This window comes from Salvelinus namaycush, chromosome 13 (genome assembly GCF_016432855.1).
Source record: "Salvelinus namaycush isolate Seneca chromosome 13, SaNama_1.0, whole genome shotgun sequence".
NCBI classification, from domain to species: Eukaryota; Metazoa; Chordata; class Actinopteri; order Salmoniformes; family Salmonidae; genus Salvelinus; species Salvelinus namaycush.
Genome location: NC_052319.1, coordinates 24925983 through 24943280, shown reverse-complemented (window position 1 = coordinate 24943280; position 17298 = coordinate 24925983). Strand labels below are relative to the sequence as shown.

The window sequence follows — 17298 nt, the reverse complement described above, 5'->3', positions numbered from 1 at the left end:
AATTAATCATAAGTAATAATTCTTGTAAAGTAAATGATCTCCTATAGGAGTAAGGACCAATTTAAATAGCTGGTACACCAATGAAGGTTGTCAAAACGTAGTGCTCTCTATACTGTAGTGAATAATAAACATTTGTACGTCCCAAATGGCATCCTATTTCCCTATATAGTGCAGAGCCATAGGAATCTGGTCAAAAGTAGTGCAATCTGTAGGGAATAGGGTTCCATTTTGAATGCAATTTGCATTTTTCGGTCATGAATCTTGTTCTGGAGGCAGCTCTGCAGAGTGGTCACTAGCTGGCACAGCCACAAAGTCATAAAACCTGATTTTAAATCTAACCTTAACCACACTGCTAACCCTTATGCCTAACCCTTACCTAAAATTAATGCCAAAATCACATTTTTGTTTTCATGAATTTTTACAATAATAGCCCATTTTTTTCTTTGCAGCTGGCCTATCTAAGCGGAAATAGATCAGTTCTGCCTCCAGGACAAGACTCATGAAAATAAACGTCAACCTGCATTTAGAACAGATCCATGTGATCATTCATTACAGGATGTATCTACTTCAGATTTGGAAACTAATCTGCTTTTTGAGTTATTTGTAAAATTGACATGTTACAGTGTGATAGTGAAGTTGGGATAATGATTTGTGGTCTGCTTGTTTGCTCTGTTCCCTGAATCCTGTACACACAACTTTCCAAGGGGCAGAAAGAATATCTCTTCAGTGGCAAAAGTTCATAAGTGCATTCATAAGACACTTCATAAAGGTTATATTACAAATCAATCCGGAGACCAGCTCCTTCAAATGATACAATCTATCATAGAAAAATGTGTCTTTTTTCCTCTTTGTTCATAGGGTAGAGTGCCTTCAATCTATCATACAAAGATGTGTCTCTTTTTGGTGATCGAGTTTAAGTCCTCCTTATAATATCTCACTTATCTGCCCAGGGATGAGGGTCCCCTCTGTATCTGTTTCAGGGGCCAGAGGGTCCACATCACAGCCGGTGGAGTCAGGGAAGGTGTCAGAGGGAGGACACTCCTGGCTGTTGTTGACAGCATCTAACACCCCCTGCTCCATCTCCTCTTCGAGACTTCCAAAGCGCTCCACCACACAGTGGGCTGTGAGCCTGGCCTCTGGGTCATGGTCCCAACACTCAGTGATTGTGGCACACAGCAGATTCATCCCCTGCAGTATGGAAGAGCAATACCAGGAAGGTTTGATTATTGACAACCAGCGTTGGGTTCAAGGAAGTAAAAAGTGAATGTATACAGTTGAAGTCAGAAGTTTACATACACCTTAGCCAAATACATTAACTCAGTTTTTCACAATTCCTGACATTCCTAGTAAAAATTCCCTGTCTTGGGTCAGTTAAGATCACCAATTTATTTTAAGAATGTGAAATGTCAGAATAATAGTAGAGAGAATTATTTCTTTCAGCTTTTATTTCTTTCATCACATTCCCAGTGGGTCAGAAGTTTACATACACTCAATTAGTATTTGGAAGCATTGCCTTTAAATTGTTTAACTTGGGTTAAACGTTTCGGGTAGCCTTCCACAAGCTTCCCACAATAAGTTGGGTGAATTTAGGCCCATTCCTCCTGACAGAGCTGGATAACTGAGTCAGGTTTGTAGGCCTCCATGCTCGCACACGTTTGTTTTAGTTCTGCCCACAAATTTTCTATAGGATTGAGGTCAGGGCTTTGTGATGGCCACTCTAATACCTTGACTTTGTTGTCCTTAAGCCATTTTGCCACAACTTTGAAAGTATGCTTGGAGTCATTGTCGATTTGGAAGACCCATTTGCAACCAAGCTTTAACTTCCTGACTGATGTCTTGAGATGATGCTTCAATATATCCACATAATTTTCCTGCCTCATGATGCCATCTATTTTGTGAAGTGCACCAGTCCCTTCTGCAGTAAAGCACCCCCACAACATGATGCTGCCACCCCTGTTCTTCACGGTTGGGATGGTGTTCTTTGGCTTGCAAATCTCCCCCTTTTTCCTCCAAACATAAAGATGGTGATTATGGCCAAACAGTTCTATTTTTGTTTCATCAGACCAGAGGACATTTCTCCAAAAAGTACGATCTTCGTCCCCATGTGCAGTTGCAAACCGTAGTCTGGCTTTTTTATGGCGGTTTTGGAGCAGTGGCTTCTTCCTTGCTGAGCGGCCTTTCAGGTTATGTCGATATAGGACTCATTTTACTGTGGATATAGATACTTTTGTACCTGTTTCCTCCAGCATCTTCACAAGGTCCTTTGCTGTTGTTCTGGGATTGATTTGCACTTCTCGCACCAAAGTACGTTAATCTCTAGGAGACAGAACGTGTCTCATTCCTGAGCGGTATGACGGCTGTGTGGTCCCATGGTGTTTATACTTGCGTACTATTGTTTGTACAGATGAACGTGGTACCTTCAGACGTTTGGAAACAGTTTACCTGATGTGTTGTCCAGCTGGTGGGTATCTCAGGTCTGCCTCTGTCCCTCAGGACCAGGTCCCTCATGCTGTCCACACACGGCTGGTCACACACCTTAGAGCCAAACGGCGGCTCGTAACTCTTAACCTCTATGAAAATACAGGAAACACACTGTAAATCCTTTGTTATTTATCATCTATTCTACATTTACAGACAATGCTACTTTCATCAAAGTCTGAGTTACGAACATTTACTGCTGACTTGGCCCATAATAGAATAGCTTATTGTACCTCCTATGACTTCACAGCGGGACACCATTTCCCAGAGGACCAGGGCCATGGAGTAGACATCCATCTGTTTAAAGGCCTCCAGATCCTCCAGATTCACTCTGGACTCCAACACCTCAGGGGCCATGTAGCGAGCTGTACCCACCTGGACAACAAGGACAGTGACAGTAGCTTAACTTCTCTAGGATAGGGGGCAGCATTTTCACGTTTGGATGAAAAGCATACCCAAATTTAACTGCCAGCTACTCATCCCCAGAAGATAAGATATGCATATTGTTAGTAGATTTGGATAGAAATCACTCTGAAGTTTCTAAAACTGTTTGAATCATGTCTGTGAGTATAACAGAACTTATTTAGCAGGCGAAACCCCGAGGACAAACCATTCAAATTTTTATTTTTTTGAGGTCACTCTCTTTTCAATGGATTTTCATTGGGAATCCAGATTTCTAATTGATGATGTCAACAGTCTTTAGAAATTGGTCGAGGTTTTTTCCTTTGTGTAATGAAGAAGTACGGCCATTTTGAACGAGGGTCACTTGTTGTGTACTGTTTGTTAGAGGCGCGTGACCAGAAAGCTAGCTACAGTTTGTTTTAATCCTGTATTGAACACAGATCATCCCGTCTTCAATTGTATCGATTATTTACGTTAAAAAATACCTAAAGTTGTATTACAAAAGTAGTTTGAAATGTTTTGGCAAAGTTTACAGGTAACTTTTGAGATATTTTGTAGTCACGTTTCACAAGTTGGAACCGGTGTTTTTCTGGATCAAACGCTCCAAATAAATTGACATTTTGGATATATTGACGGAATTAATCGAACAAAAGGACCATTTGTGATGTTTATGGGACATATTGGAGTGCCAACAACAGAAGCTCGTCAAAGGTAAGGCATGAATTATATTTTTATTTCTGCGTTTTGTGTCGCGCCTGCAGGGTTGAAATATGCTTCTCTCTCTTTGTTTACTATGGTGCTATCCTCAGATAATAGCATCATTTGCTTTCGCCGAAAAGCCTATTTGAATTCTGACATGTTGGCTGGATTCACAACCAGTGTAGCTTTAATTTGGTATCTTTCATGTGTGATTTCATGAAAGTTTGATTTTTATAGTAATTTATTTGAATTTGGCGCTCTGCATTTTTACTGGCTTTTGGCCAAGTGGGACGTTAGCGTCCTACATATCCCAGAGAAGTTAAACAAATTAACACTACACGAAGGGCCTTCTGATTCATTCTGGTTTTAGCACGGCTTTGTAATACAATTTCATTCATATAGCATAGTTTTTATTCAAGTGGGCATTCAACCACAACTCTACAATTTAATATGTTGTTATTTTCCATAATAATTCTCTCAGATACAGTAGTTATGTCAGAAGGCAGCATGCATAGGCCTACTGCTTAGTCGCTTTAGCTAGAGTGGAACACTGATACAGGTTCCCTTAGCAACTACTTTTTTTTTAATTAACTACTTTTAATTTCACCTGTTCCACCTTACCTGGCCACTGTTGGCAAAGTCATCCACGGTGAGGGAGAGGTCCAGTCTCAGAGCCAGACCAAAGTCACAGAGGGCACACTCTCTCCGGCTCTTCACCACGATGTTGCTGCTCTTCAGATCACGGTGGGCCACCGGCACCTTGGGGATCCCACAAGGGGTGGTGTCACTGTGGAGGTGGGCCAATCCTCGAGCCACCGACCCAGCCATAGCACACAGCTCAGCCCAGCTCAACACATGGCCTGCCAGGAAGTCCTAATGAATGAATGACCCATTTAGTGACCCATCCCTCACAGGATTATTTGACAACATTTTTATGAAATTGTATGTACAATAAAATTTACTAGTTATCTCTTCTAGTCTTCTACTGCACCATATAACAACAATATACACTTAATCAACCTAGCAATAAACAAAAAAAAAGCTAAATCAAACTAACCTGTAGGTTTCCCAGGCCGTGGTAGGCCATGACCAGCCAGTACTGCCTCTGAGGGGAGCCGGAGGGCCCTCGCTCCTCTGCTGTCAGGAATTGAACCACATTTTCATGCTCCAGGTTGGCGTCAGAGAAGATGGCCCTCTCGTTGCTCCAGGACACATACTCGACAGACGGGAAGATCTTCAAATCAAATAAACATTTATTCAAAGTATTATATCACATGAAAATGACACAAAAAACTACAGAAAAAATGGGGGGGTGAGAAAAAAGGGAAGAGGGAAAACCATCACCTTCACTGCCACCGTCTCATACTGAGAACCAGCTGCCTGGTGGTGGAGCCTGGCCCGCCACACCTCAGCAAACCTCCCTTTCCCCACCAAGGCTTCTAGCTGGATGGGTAGCTGCTCGGTGCTGTGGTTGAAGTTATGGGCCCGGACGGGAGACATGTCAGATGTAGCGTCGCTATTGATGGCTGACAGCTTGCCATGGCAGTCCTCACCGCCGGTGATGGCCTCCCCACTGAGTCCCTCTGGGATGTCCAAGGCCTGGTAAATTAATTCATGAATTATATTTTTAGTTACGTATCAAGTGGCCTTTAGCTACCCATCCCATAAGGGATTATTTTACACCTTTTCACAAACTGTAATGTACTGTAGCTACATGACAATAAATGAAAAGCTTCCAGTTGGTTATGGCGGTGTCCCAAATGGCACCCTATTCCCTATATAGTGCATTACTTTTTACCAGGGACCTATGGGCTCTGGTCAAAAGTAGTGCACTATGTTGTAGGGAATAGGGTGCCATTTGGGTCTCAGAGTATATTTTTCCATACCTGGTAGATCCACCTACCTGGTAGTGTGTGCGTTTGGGAGCCCAGTCTTTGGGCTGCTTGCCGGGCTGTCTGGTACGGTACAGGTAGAAAGCCATGGTAGCGATGATAGCCACTAAAAAGGGAGGGACCAGGCTGATCACCACCACTGGAATCACATCTTTACTCTTGAGCTTGGAAAAATCTGAGGACACATTTAAAAACAATGTGAAGACAACATGGAATCGGATCATAGGTTAGTATACATTACTACTACTACATTTTGTATTTACATTATAAATGCCTATTTTTCCTCACGTTGCATTTTTTATTAATATACAATTGTAAATTAATCTGTTTCAAATTAAAATGTTCTGGTTGCACCATGTACTGCCTGGTTCCAGAGTAAAACAAGTGATGTTACCATTGTAGCCCTTGTCGAATATAAGCTTATCGTTGCACTCGTGTTCTCCCAGGCAGCCACAAACGAACAGGACCCCATCCTCAGAGGGCTGAGGAGCCATCACACACTCGTTGGAGGAGTAGTTTGACAACATGATATTCTCCAGTGGCTGCTGGGGCTGGTGGCATAACGTCTTCACACTCATACTCTCATTGTCCTTCCGCCTGGGACACAGATGAAGACACTAACAGATGTTAAAGCTGTACACGCAGTCATACACTCACATGCACGCACCCACATTCAAACACAAAGTGAATTACTTACATTTCCACAGATCAATTATAAAGTTACTTATCAAACTAGTAAACTGAATTTAGTTAGACATTTTACAATAGGAAAATGTCTCTGGGAAAGCCTATAGTTGACGTTTTACTTTGTGGTTTTGTTTGGATTGGTTATTGTACTGTATGTATTTGCTAGAGTGGATTGGAAGTTTTTTTTATACAAATGGTCAATCCAATCTACCTTTGTATCCTGCCAACAACAACACCAGTCTTAATAACACCAGTGTCTTCCAATTCGGATATGTCCCACATTACATGCCCATAGTGCTCTGGTCAAAAGTAGTGCACTATATAGGGAATAGGGTGCCATTTGGGACACTATCTCTGTCATTCAGAGGTCAGTAGATAGACTTCCTATGAGGGGAGGAACTAAGATCAAGAATGTGTACCAAACGGCACACTATTCCCTATAAAGTGCACTACTTTTGACTGCGATCAAGGACCCTCTCTTTATTACTGTAGAGCAGGGATCGGCAATTTTTATGGGGGCGGGGGCCACAAAACTCATCACGATGGGCCACAGTCACGGTTCTGCATTCTGACATCCATACCCAAACATGCAGTCAGGGCCGGACCTAGCCTTTTTGGGGCCCTAAGTTAAATTTTAACAGGGTGCCCTCCCTGCTGTAGAGGTTTGACCACTGGGGCCCAGCATACCAGACGGTGAGCAACATTCAAATAAAGCCAAAATGAACTTTGTCCTCCTCATCACAAACATAGCAAATATCCCACTCACCACACTCACCACTCATCATCATTTCTTATCAGTATCGTTCATTAAAGAAACTCATCATACAGTTCCATTAATGTTTAGGAGCAACATTTGTTTTGTCTGGGATACACAGACAAAACATGTGGATCAGCTATATATCCTGTTTACTGAGAGTTCAAGAATTATTGTCATGATGAGGATAATTATTAAAGTAGAGGAGCATAACAGTCCAGTGAGGGAGTATATTGGGAAATATACCTTGTCAAAATATATTTTATAGAATGGGAAGCTATCAGCTAAACCAGATAAATATTACTAGTTGTATATACTGTACAGTACCAGTCAAAAATTTGGACACACCTACTCATTCAAGGGTTTTTCTTTATTTTTACTATTTTCTACATTGTAGAATAATAGTGAAGACATCAACACTTTGAAATAATACACATGGAATCATGTAGTAACCAAAAAAGTGTTAAACAAATCAAAATATATTTTATATTTGAGATTCTTCAAAGTAGCCACCCTTTGCCTTGATGACAGCTTTGCACATTCTTGGCATTCTCTCAACCAGATTCATGGGGTAGTCACTTGGAATGCATTTCAATGAACAGATGTGCCTTGTTAAAAGTTAATTTGTGGAATTTCTTTCCTTCTTAATGCATTTGAGCCAATCAGTTGTGTTGTGACAAGGTAGGGGGGGTATACAGAAGATAGCCCTATTTGGTAAAAGACCAAGTCCGTATTTTGTCAAGAACAGCTCAAATAAGCAAAGAGAAATGACAGTCCATCATTACTTTAAGACATGAACGTCAGTCAATTAGGAACATTTCAAGAACTTTGAACGTTTCTTGAAGTGCAGTTGCAAAAACCATCAAGCACTATGATGAAACTGGCTCTCACGAGGACCGCCACAGGAAAGGAAGACCCAGAGTTATCTCTGCTGCAGAGGATAAGTTCATTAGAGTTAACTGCACCTCAGATTGCAGCCCAAATAAATACTTCACCGAGTTCAAGTAACAGACACATCTCAACATCAACTGTTCAGAGGAATCAGGCCTTCATGGTTGAATTGCTGCAAAGAAACCACTACTAAATGACACCAATAACAACAAGAGACTTGCTTGGGCCAAGAAACACGAGCACTGGACATTAGACTGGTGGAAATCTGTTCTTTGGTCTGATGAGTGCAAATTTGAGATTTGTGGTTCCAACCGCCGTGTCTTTGTGAGACGCAGAATAGGTGAACGGATTATTTCCGCCTGTGTGGTTCCCACCGTGAAGCATGGAGGAGGAGGGATGGTGTGGGGGTGCTTTGCTGGTGACACTGTCTGTGATTTATTTAGAAATCAAGGCACACTTAACCAGCTTGGCTACCACAGCATTCTGCAGTGATACACCATCCCATCTGGTTTGCGCTTAGTGGGACTAACATTTGTTTTTCAACAGGACAATGACCCAAAACACACCTCCAGACTGTGTAAGGGCTATTTGACCAAGAAGGAGAGTGATGGGGTGCTGCATCAGATGACCTGGCCTCCACAATCACCCGGCCTCAACCCAATTGAGATGATTTGGGATGAGTTGGACCGCAGAGTGAAGGAAAAGCAGCCAACAAGTGCTCAGCATATGTGGGAAAAGCATTCCTCATGAAGCTGGTTGAGAGAATGCCAAGAGTGTACAAAGCTGTCGTTAAGGCAAAGGGTGGCTACTTTGAAGAATCTCAAAATATATTTGGATTTGTTAAACACTTTTTTGGTTACTACATGATTCCAAATGTGTTATTTCAGAGTTTTGATGTCTTCACTATTATTCTACAATGTAGAAAATAGTAAAAATAAATAAAAACCCTTGAATGAGTAGGTGTGTCCAAACATTTGACTGGTACTGTATTTTTAAAATATTTTTTATGTTTTTAATGTGAGAGTGAGAGCTCTGGTGCAAAATACTCATTTATTATACTGTATATGGCAAATAAACTTGAACTTGGGAGATAGTCCTTTGATGAAACACTTCACACTTACCATATTGCAATGCAGATCTCTTCACTCAGAGCACAGAAGGAGGAAAGGGAGCAGTTGGTATAACACACACTGTCCTCACAGATAGGGCTGGAGTAGTCACACCACTTACACAGGTTGGTCTTGATGTGTGTGAAGGAGAGGATAGGAAGACCTGTGGAATACACACACACAAACACTAATCAGAACAAATCACTTCTGGCTTTGAATAAAATGACTGGCACAAAACAGAACCATAGACTAGGCTTGATTCAATGCGTATTGCCAAAGTTCAGGATTATAGCGCGATTGAAATTTAAAGGTAATTTCCGATTGAGCCGACATAATGCAGCATTTACCGTGAATGAAGTCTCTGCTGACACAGAAATATTGCCTTTAAATTTCTATCACGCTGGAGCAAAGATCTTCAGCATTACGGATTGAATCGAGCCCTAGGCCTATACTTTACATGTGTACTATATATGGCTCTTAGGACACCAATCTGCCAAATGTGCTGCTGTTTAGAGCGCACCCTCTTTATTGTGACAAGCTACATTAGATAATATTGCAGACTCAGTTCGGGTTCATCTAGTGAAGGGGAGGTGTGCATCCAAAATGCTTGAAGTCAAGGACAGGGATAGGATATCCATTATGTATGAAGGTCTGCAGACATTGGCTGAGAGAAATTGATGATAAAAAGATTGTGGGGGCTGTTTTGTTAGACTTCAGTGCGGCCTTCGACATTATCAATCATAGTCTGATGCTGGCAAAACTTATGTCTTATGGCTTTACACCCCCTGCTATATTGTTGATAAAGAGTTACCTGTCAAACAGAACACAGAGGGTGTTCTTGGAAGCCTCTCCAACATAATCCAGTTAGAATCAGGAATTCCCCAAGGCAGCTGTCTAGGCCCATTACATTTTTCAATCTTTACTAATGAATTGCCACTGGCTTTGAGGAAAGCCAGAGTGTCTATGTATGCGGATGACTCAACACTATACATGTCAGCTACTACAGTGACTGAAATGACTGCAACACTTAACAAAGAGTTGCAGTTAGTTTCAGAGTGGGTGGCAAGGAATAAATTAGTCCTAAATATTTCTTAAACTAAAAGCATTATATTTGGGACAAATCATTCACTAAACCCTAAACCTCAACTAAATTTTGTAATAAATTATGTGGAAATTGAGCAAGTTGAGGTTACTAAACTGCTTGGAGTTACCCTGGATTGTAAACTGTTATGGTCAAAATGTATTGATAAAACAGTAGCTAAGATGGGGAGAAGTATGTCTATGATAAGGCGCTGCTCTACCTTCTTGACAGCACTGTCAACAAGGCACTACTACTACTATTTAGTCGTGTGGTCAGGTGCCACAAAAAAGGACTTAGGAAAATATCAATTGGTTCAGAACAGGGCAGCACAGCTGGCCTTTGGATGTACACATAGAGCTAATATTAATAATATGCATGTCAATCTCTCCTTGCTCAAAGTGGAGGAGAGATTGACTTCATCACGGCTTGTATTTATGAGAGGTGTTGAATGCACATGTTGAATGCACCGAGCTGTCTGTTTGAACTATTAGCGCATAGCTCGAACACCCATGCATACCCCACAAGACATGCCACAAGAGGTATCTTCACAGGCCCGAACAGACTATGGAAGGCGCACAGAACTAAATATAGCCATGACTACATGGAACTCTATTCCACATCAAGTAACTCATGCAAGCAGTAAAATTTGATTTATTTAAAAACACCTTATGGAACAGCGGGGACTGTGAAGCAACACAAACATAGGCGCATACACACACACACACACGATAGCATACGCACTATACACACACGTACACATGGATTTTGTACTGTATATATGTGGTAGTGGTGGAGTAGGGGCCTGAAGGCACACAGTCTGAATGTATTGTAATGTTTTTAAAATTGTATACACTGCCTTAATTTTGCTGGACCCCAGAAAAAGTAGCTGCTGCCTTGGCACCAGCTAATGGGGATCCATAATACATACAAATACATTGGGTTTGTTTTACTCAATGCCTGTACTTTGAGGCAGCTTCCAAACCACATGCAATGCATTGTTCAATCCCCACCAGCAGTAGGCCTACCAAGAACAGCTGGAAGCTGAAGCTTCAGTAGTTACTGGTTACTACACTGAACAAAAATATTAAACGCAACATGTAACAATTTCAAAGATTTTACTGAGTTACAGTTCATATAAGGAAATCAGTCAATTTTAATAAATTCATTAGGCCCTAACCTACGGATTTCACATGACTGGGAATACAGATATGCATCTGTTGGCCACAGATACCTTAAAAACCTCTTAAGAATCCAACCCTTTTTTCAATTTTCGCCTAAAATGACATACCTAAATCTAACTGCCTGTAGCTCAGGACCTGAAGCAAGGATATGCATATTCTTGATACCATTTGAAAGGCAACACGTAGAAGTTTGTGGAAATTTGAAATTAATGTAGGAGAATATAACACATTAGATCTGGTAGAAGATAATACAAAGATAATACACTGTACCATCATCTTTGAAATGCAAGAAAAAGGCCATAATGTATTATTCCAGCCCAGGCACAATTTATATTTTGGCCACTTTTTGTGCAAAGTTTTAGACTGATCCAATGAACCATTGCATGTCTGTTCAAAATGTTGTATCAAGACTGCAAAATGGGCCTAATTGGTGTATTAATACCTTTTCAAGTTCATAATTGTGCACTTTCCTCAAATAATAGCATGGTATTCTTTCACTGTAATAGCTACTGTAAATTGGAGAGTGCAGTTAGATGAATAAGGATTTAAGCTTTCTGCCCATATCAGATATGTCTATGTCCTGGGAAATGTTTTTGTTACTTACAACCTCATGCTAATCACATTAGCCTACGTTAGCTCAACCGTCCCGCCGGGGGGACACCGTACAGTTGAAACTTCTCCAGCATACCAGTGGCCACCGAAGTTGAGCATTTTCCCACTGAAGTCGGTTACAACAACGAACTGCAGTCAGGTCAATAACCCGGTGAGGACGACGAGCATGCAGATGAGCTTCCCTAAGATGGTTTCTGATAGTTTGTGTAAACCCACAGTTTCATCAACTTTCCGGGTGGCTGGTCTCAGACGATCCCGCTGGTGAAGAAGCCAGATGTGGACGTCCTGGGCTGGCGTGGTTACACATGGTCTGCGGTTGTGAGGCCGGTTGGATGTACTGCCAAATTCTCTAAAACGACGTTGGAGGCGGCTTATGGTAGAGAAATGAACATTCAGTTCTCTGGCAACTGCTCTGGTGGACATTCCTGCAGTCAGCATTTCATTTGCATGCTCCCTCAAAACTTTTTTTGTCCTCAGCACAATGTGCACCTGTTTAATCCGTTTCTTGATATGCCACACCTGTCAGGTGGATGGATTATCTTGGCAAAGGAGAAATGCTCACTAAGAGGGTTGTAAACAAATTTGTGCACAACATTTTAGAAAAACAAGCTTTTTGTGCTATTTCAGCTCATGAAACATGAGACCAACACTTTACATGTTGTGTTTATATTTTTTCTCAGTATAGTAGTTATTCAACATAGTCATTGCAATATTTTCTATATTGTATTGTATGGCCAATACTCAAGTTGTATTTGTAATATATTTTGAAAACGTTTTAAAATTAGTGTTTGATTGAAAAATTGAACACAGCGAATATGTATTTGACCCAGGTTTGAATGGGGGTGGGGGGGGCTGTGCTGCATTGGTTTGACACAGGCTCTAGAAAGCATTGTGAGCGTTCCTTCCCACGCATCTTGTATCTGCCGTCCCCTCCTTGTGCTGTGTTGCCACATCACAACAATATTAATGGCTGATTAAAGCCAGATGATGAGGGATTTTTTCACTCCCAGGGGGATGGTGATCTAACAAAACTACGCAAACATTAAAAGAAGCTGTACACATATTTCACGAAGGCTTCCAGATGTTGGCCAATGCCAACCAACAAAATATATATACACACACACACACACACACACACACACACACACACACACACACACACACAAAAGAAAAAAGACAAAGGAGAAAGGGTGAAGAAAAAAGAAAAGAAAAACTAAAAAGGCTGGCTAAGCAAAAACTTTCAACGTAAACTTTCAACTAATTAAAATCAGCAGTGACTGCTCCAGAAATAAATTGAAGCCAGAAGTTTCGGCGTGAGCCAAGTTTGAAGCTCAGCCCCTTTGTGTCTTTTTTTTGCGTGTGTGTCTTATGGGAAATCCAACTGCTCTGCTGCATGCTTACAGCCGGGAGGCCCAGGGATGTTGGCTGCATTTATTTGCTTTTCAGTTTCAGCCTCAGGTCTCAACTAACTCTCCCTGGTTCCCTATCAGTTTACCCATAGAAATAGAATGACTAGAATTGGCATCCAAATGCAAGTCAATCGGTCTGTAATGGGTGGATCTGTGACTCTATTTCTATGAGTTTACATATACAAATAACCACAGACACAGCGGGAGAGCTGAACGTTTGATGGTTTTAAAAATATCAAATACATACGGTAACTGTAAAAATGTGACCTCTATAGAGTCAAATGTTTTCTGAATATCGTCTTGATCTCTCTTGTAGAAGACCAGACAACACCAAAACATACAACAGTTTGCCTGTTATGGGTAAATAAGAAAAACAAAACTCTCTACACTCTCATTTATTTTGTCCCCTTTTCCAGAGAAAACATATTGATGTCATCCTATAGTCCATGTTTGTGCAATGTTCATTTGACCATGCGAAAAATCTTGCTTCAAAACAGTCAGCCTTTGGTTTTATAAGTGACAGAATCTCAGCTGACCCCCACCAAGCGTAGTAACCAAACCAGGCCACTAGTTGGCCCATTCTACACCAACCAATCTCCCCATTATTGACGCAGCATGCTGCAATTCCTCTCCACAGGACTCAAAAGGAAAGTATTTCCTGATTAAATAGACAAGAACACAATTAAATTACCCAGGTGTAATGAACGTACGTCCTTTTGAGGGACCCCGCCTAGTCTCAAACAATAAATAACATTTACGCAGCCAGGTACTGTAGTTCTAACAATTATGTGATTTAGTCCAGTCTTAAAACTGGACCTCAATAAGCACAACACAATACATTTGTCAATATCCATAACATCAAAATAAAAACACATGAGAGAGATATGAAAATTGCATTAGATACATTTCTCTGACCTACAAGTCCAAGTGAAGCATCTTATTGTAGCCATCTTATTGTACACTCTTAGAAAAAAATATTATATCTATAATCTAAAAGGGTTCTTCGGCTGTCTCCATAGGAGGACCATTTGAAGAACACTTTTTGGTTCCAAGTCAAACCCTTTTGATTCCAGATAGAACTCTTTTGTGTTCCATGTAGAGCGCTTTCTACAGACAGTTCTACATGGAACCCAAAAGGGTTCTGCCTAGAACCAAAAAGAGTTCTACCTGGAACCAGAAAGGGTTATCCTATGGGGAGAGCTGAATAATCCTTTTGGAACCATTTTCTCTAAGCCAAAGGATGAGAATAAGAAGCTAAACCTATAAGAGGGTTTTCCCAAGCCGGAGGTCATATAAGGGTCATAGTATTCACTGTTGTCATTTTTAAAAGGACCCTTATCTCATACCCAGCAATGAAAAGTTTTGTCCCAAATGGCACATTATTCCCTATATAGTGCAGTGTGCACTACTTTTGGCATAGGTCAAAAGTTGTTCATTATGTAGGGAATAGGGTGACATTTGGGATGCAAACAGGGGCTAAAAGAACACACAGGGGTCTGTATGTGTCCCCAGTGGCCTTCACAAGCTGGGCACAGAGAGAAGGAGGGGGGGGCGGAGAATAAAGGGGATTTCTACATCTTATTTTTGCCTGCTTAGGTCATCACAATCTTGTCATTATGGGCTGATGTGGGATGATGGAAGGTCAGGCTAGAGAACACAACACAAAGCTCATCATGCCACAGCACTCATTGTGCTCTGTGCTACTTCGCTCCCTCAATATCACTGAATATCACCAGCAAGCAGTAAGTACGCAACTTGTTATGTCCCCAAGAGCGCACACACTGAACATAGGTAATGTGAGAAGTTAAATACATACACAATTCAAAAGAAGACTTGCTCAACTCTTACTAAGTTCTATAGTGGGAATGTCAATGAGTTATAAATTGGTGCTATAGCCCAGGATTAATTTTCTTCATAACATGTGAGAAGTTCACCATTACCTCTATAGTACTTACATGACCTCTGTACTCCTCCTCAACCTACAGTTTATCTATGTATTGTGTCACTTTGCTTCCTCAAAATAACTTGTAAGTATCAAGTGTGAAACTTTGTAAGTCCTCTAGAGGACACACTGGGGCAGCAGGTAGCTTAATGGTTAGAGCGTTGGACTAGTAACCGAAAGGTTGCAAGATCGAATCCCCAACAAGTTAAAAATCTGTCGTTCTACCCATGAACAAGGCAGTTAACCCACTGTTCCTAGGCCATCATTGAAAATAAGAATTTGTTCTTAACTGACTTGCCTAGTTAAATAAAGATAAAATGGGTGAAGTGAGAAGTTTCCCAAATTCTCGGTATACAGTTTCTACATGAGCTCCGAACTCCTCCTCAATCTATGCTTCAATCTTGTATTCCCTGAGGAGAAGTGCCCCTGTTTGCATGCAGCAGGGATAATTGAGCCTCAGAATCGATTTCCTGTTTGGAAATTTCCATTACAGATGGCAGCAGTATAAAAATGTATGTGGTCACATTGCATCAAAGTTCTATTACATCGTTTCATCATCACAACTACTGACACTCTTGTTCTAATTAACTAGTTATTTTCTTCTGATTCAAAGTTATGATCAAGCCCTGTTCGAGCAAAATGTTTCATATGTTTTTTATGTAATTAAATACAATAACCCTAATGTTTGTAAGTTGTTGTTTTAGCTTATTGACTTCATATTCAAATAATTTCAGAAATTATTGTGGGAAATTGTTTGAGACAAATGTTAGAGTTAGTTAAGTTTACTTCAGATTCCCTTAATAGTGGCACCACTGAACATGAGAGTAAACAATCTGTGCTTTCAAGTGAAATTCTATTCTAAACATTCAACATCTGCTGATAATAAATAACAGGCATAGCTAAAGAACTGTTAAGTGTCAGAAATATGTTTTTCACCAGATTGGATGACTTGGATCGTTCAGTTATTTCCATTTTATTATGTGCCTTCAGAGGTTCTTAGGTATCTTCCTACTATTGACTGAGTTTAGGTGACTGTCACGACATCATTTAGTTGGACAGTACCTAGGTAGAGCACATACAAATTATATGTTACATGAGGTAAAACTACTGATTTAATAAAGCTACAGTGAATACATTTGTTTTATTAAAACAAATCCACAGAAGAAAAGAAAGAAAGAAATTATAGTTATTTACTTATTTATTTTTGCATTAGGCTATTCCATCACATATATGATATTGAGAAAATTACACCGAAGTCACTTTTCCACTGAAGAAAGGGCAAGAAAACGAAAAGTCGCATTTCATAAATATAAGTTTTGAGCATCTGTTTTACACGACCAGAACCTCCCTTGAATAAACATTTGATCCCCCTCCCCCTTCACAAGATTGAAGAAACAATGGACACTGAAAACTTAAAAGTGAATACGGAGTGAGTAAGCGAATAAAAAAATACTTACAGAAAGACAGAAGAACAATATTCACTGCCGAGAATCTCCAGCACCCCATAATATTGACATTAAAAAAATAACCTGATTAAAACGTCGTGGTCGCACTGTATTTGTCTATGTATTTGGGAACGTGAGTAGTAAGATAGACGTTCATTTAGCTTATTGAAGTCGTATTCAGTGAAACAACTGGTTGGGCTCGGGGCTTTTGGCTGGAGTTCCGTGTAGGCGGATCCAGATGTTTTTCATCCAGCTGTGTTAAGGGACCCGCCCAGGAACTGGACTTCATTAATCGGATCCTAAACCCAGTAGAATTTGGGGTGACAGGGTGACACGAGACGTGTAGTAGGATCATAGTAGGTTATATTAAATAATACTAATAACACTATAATTATTAATATTATTATTATAGCTCAGAATAGGCCTAAGCATTTGTGAAAATGGAGGGTCTAATTGTCTCCAATTGTAGGCTATAGCCTAGTAGGCCTATTTATATCTGCCAAGTGTGAGTTGTGCTGTGTATGGTTTATTGTGTATTTATTATCTTATCGAATGCCACAACCGAAATTTCTTCCAGGAAAAAGTTATTTTATTCCATTCACTTTGAGCTAGCAATAACAGCCTATTTTACACTTTCACTGTGCGTTATAATGCAACATATTGTTATTTTGGTAACGCATACACTAAAGGGGTTTGAGTTTATAAATAGTTTATAA

The 17298-nt window shown here is 40.5% G+C and overlaps 1 protein-coding gene across 1 annotated transcript; it reads right to left on the bottom strand.

Moving 5' to 3' along the window:
• Window positions 1-440: 440 nt before the first annotated feature.
• Window positions 441-16742, bottom strand: tgfbr2l (transforming growth factor beta receptor-like). Its single transcript, XM_039006408.1, has 10 exons — window positions 16595-16742; window positions 8925-9075; window positions 5866-6068; window positions 5483-5646; window positions 4924-5178; window positions 4637-4813; window positions 4201-4452; window positions 2712-2853; window positions 2443-2570; window positions 441-1188 (listed from the first exon to the last, which is right to left on the bottom strand). Exons 1-10 carry the CDS (start codon window positions 16641-16643, stop codon window positions 925-927), a joined length of 1785 nt encoding a protein of 594 aa, XP_038862336.1. The 5' UTR covers window positions 16644-16742; the 3' UTR covers window positions 441-924.
• Window positions 16743-17298: the final 556 nt, after the last annotated feature.

What these genes read in the sequence shown, in the direction of transcription:
- tgfbr2l (XM_039006408.1), bottom strand. Translation starts at nt 16,643, where the DNA reads ATGGGGTGCTGGAGATTCTCGGCAGTGAATATTGTTCTTCTGTCTTTC. An exon ending in ACGGCCTGGGAAACCTACAG is followed by an intron (nt 4,453 to 4,636) that starts GTTAGTTTGATT and finishes TTCATTCATTAG; the next exon opens with GACTTCCTGGCAGGCCATGT. An exon ending in CCAGCTGGACAACACATCAG is followed by an intron (nt 1,189 to 2,442) that starts GTAAACTGTTTC and finishes TCCATACTGCAG; the next exon opens with GGGATGAATCTGCTGTGTGC.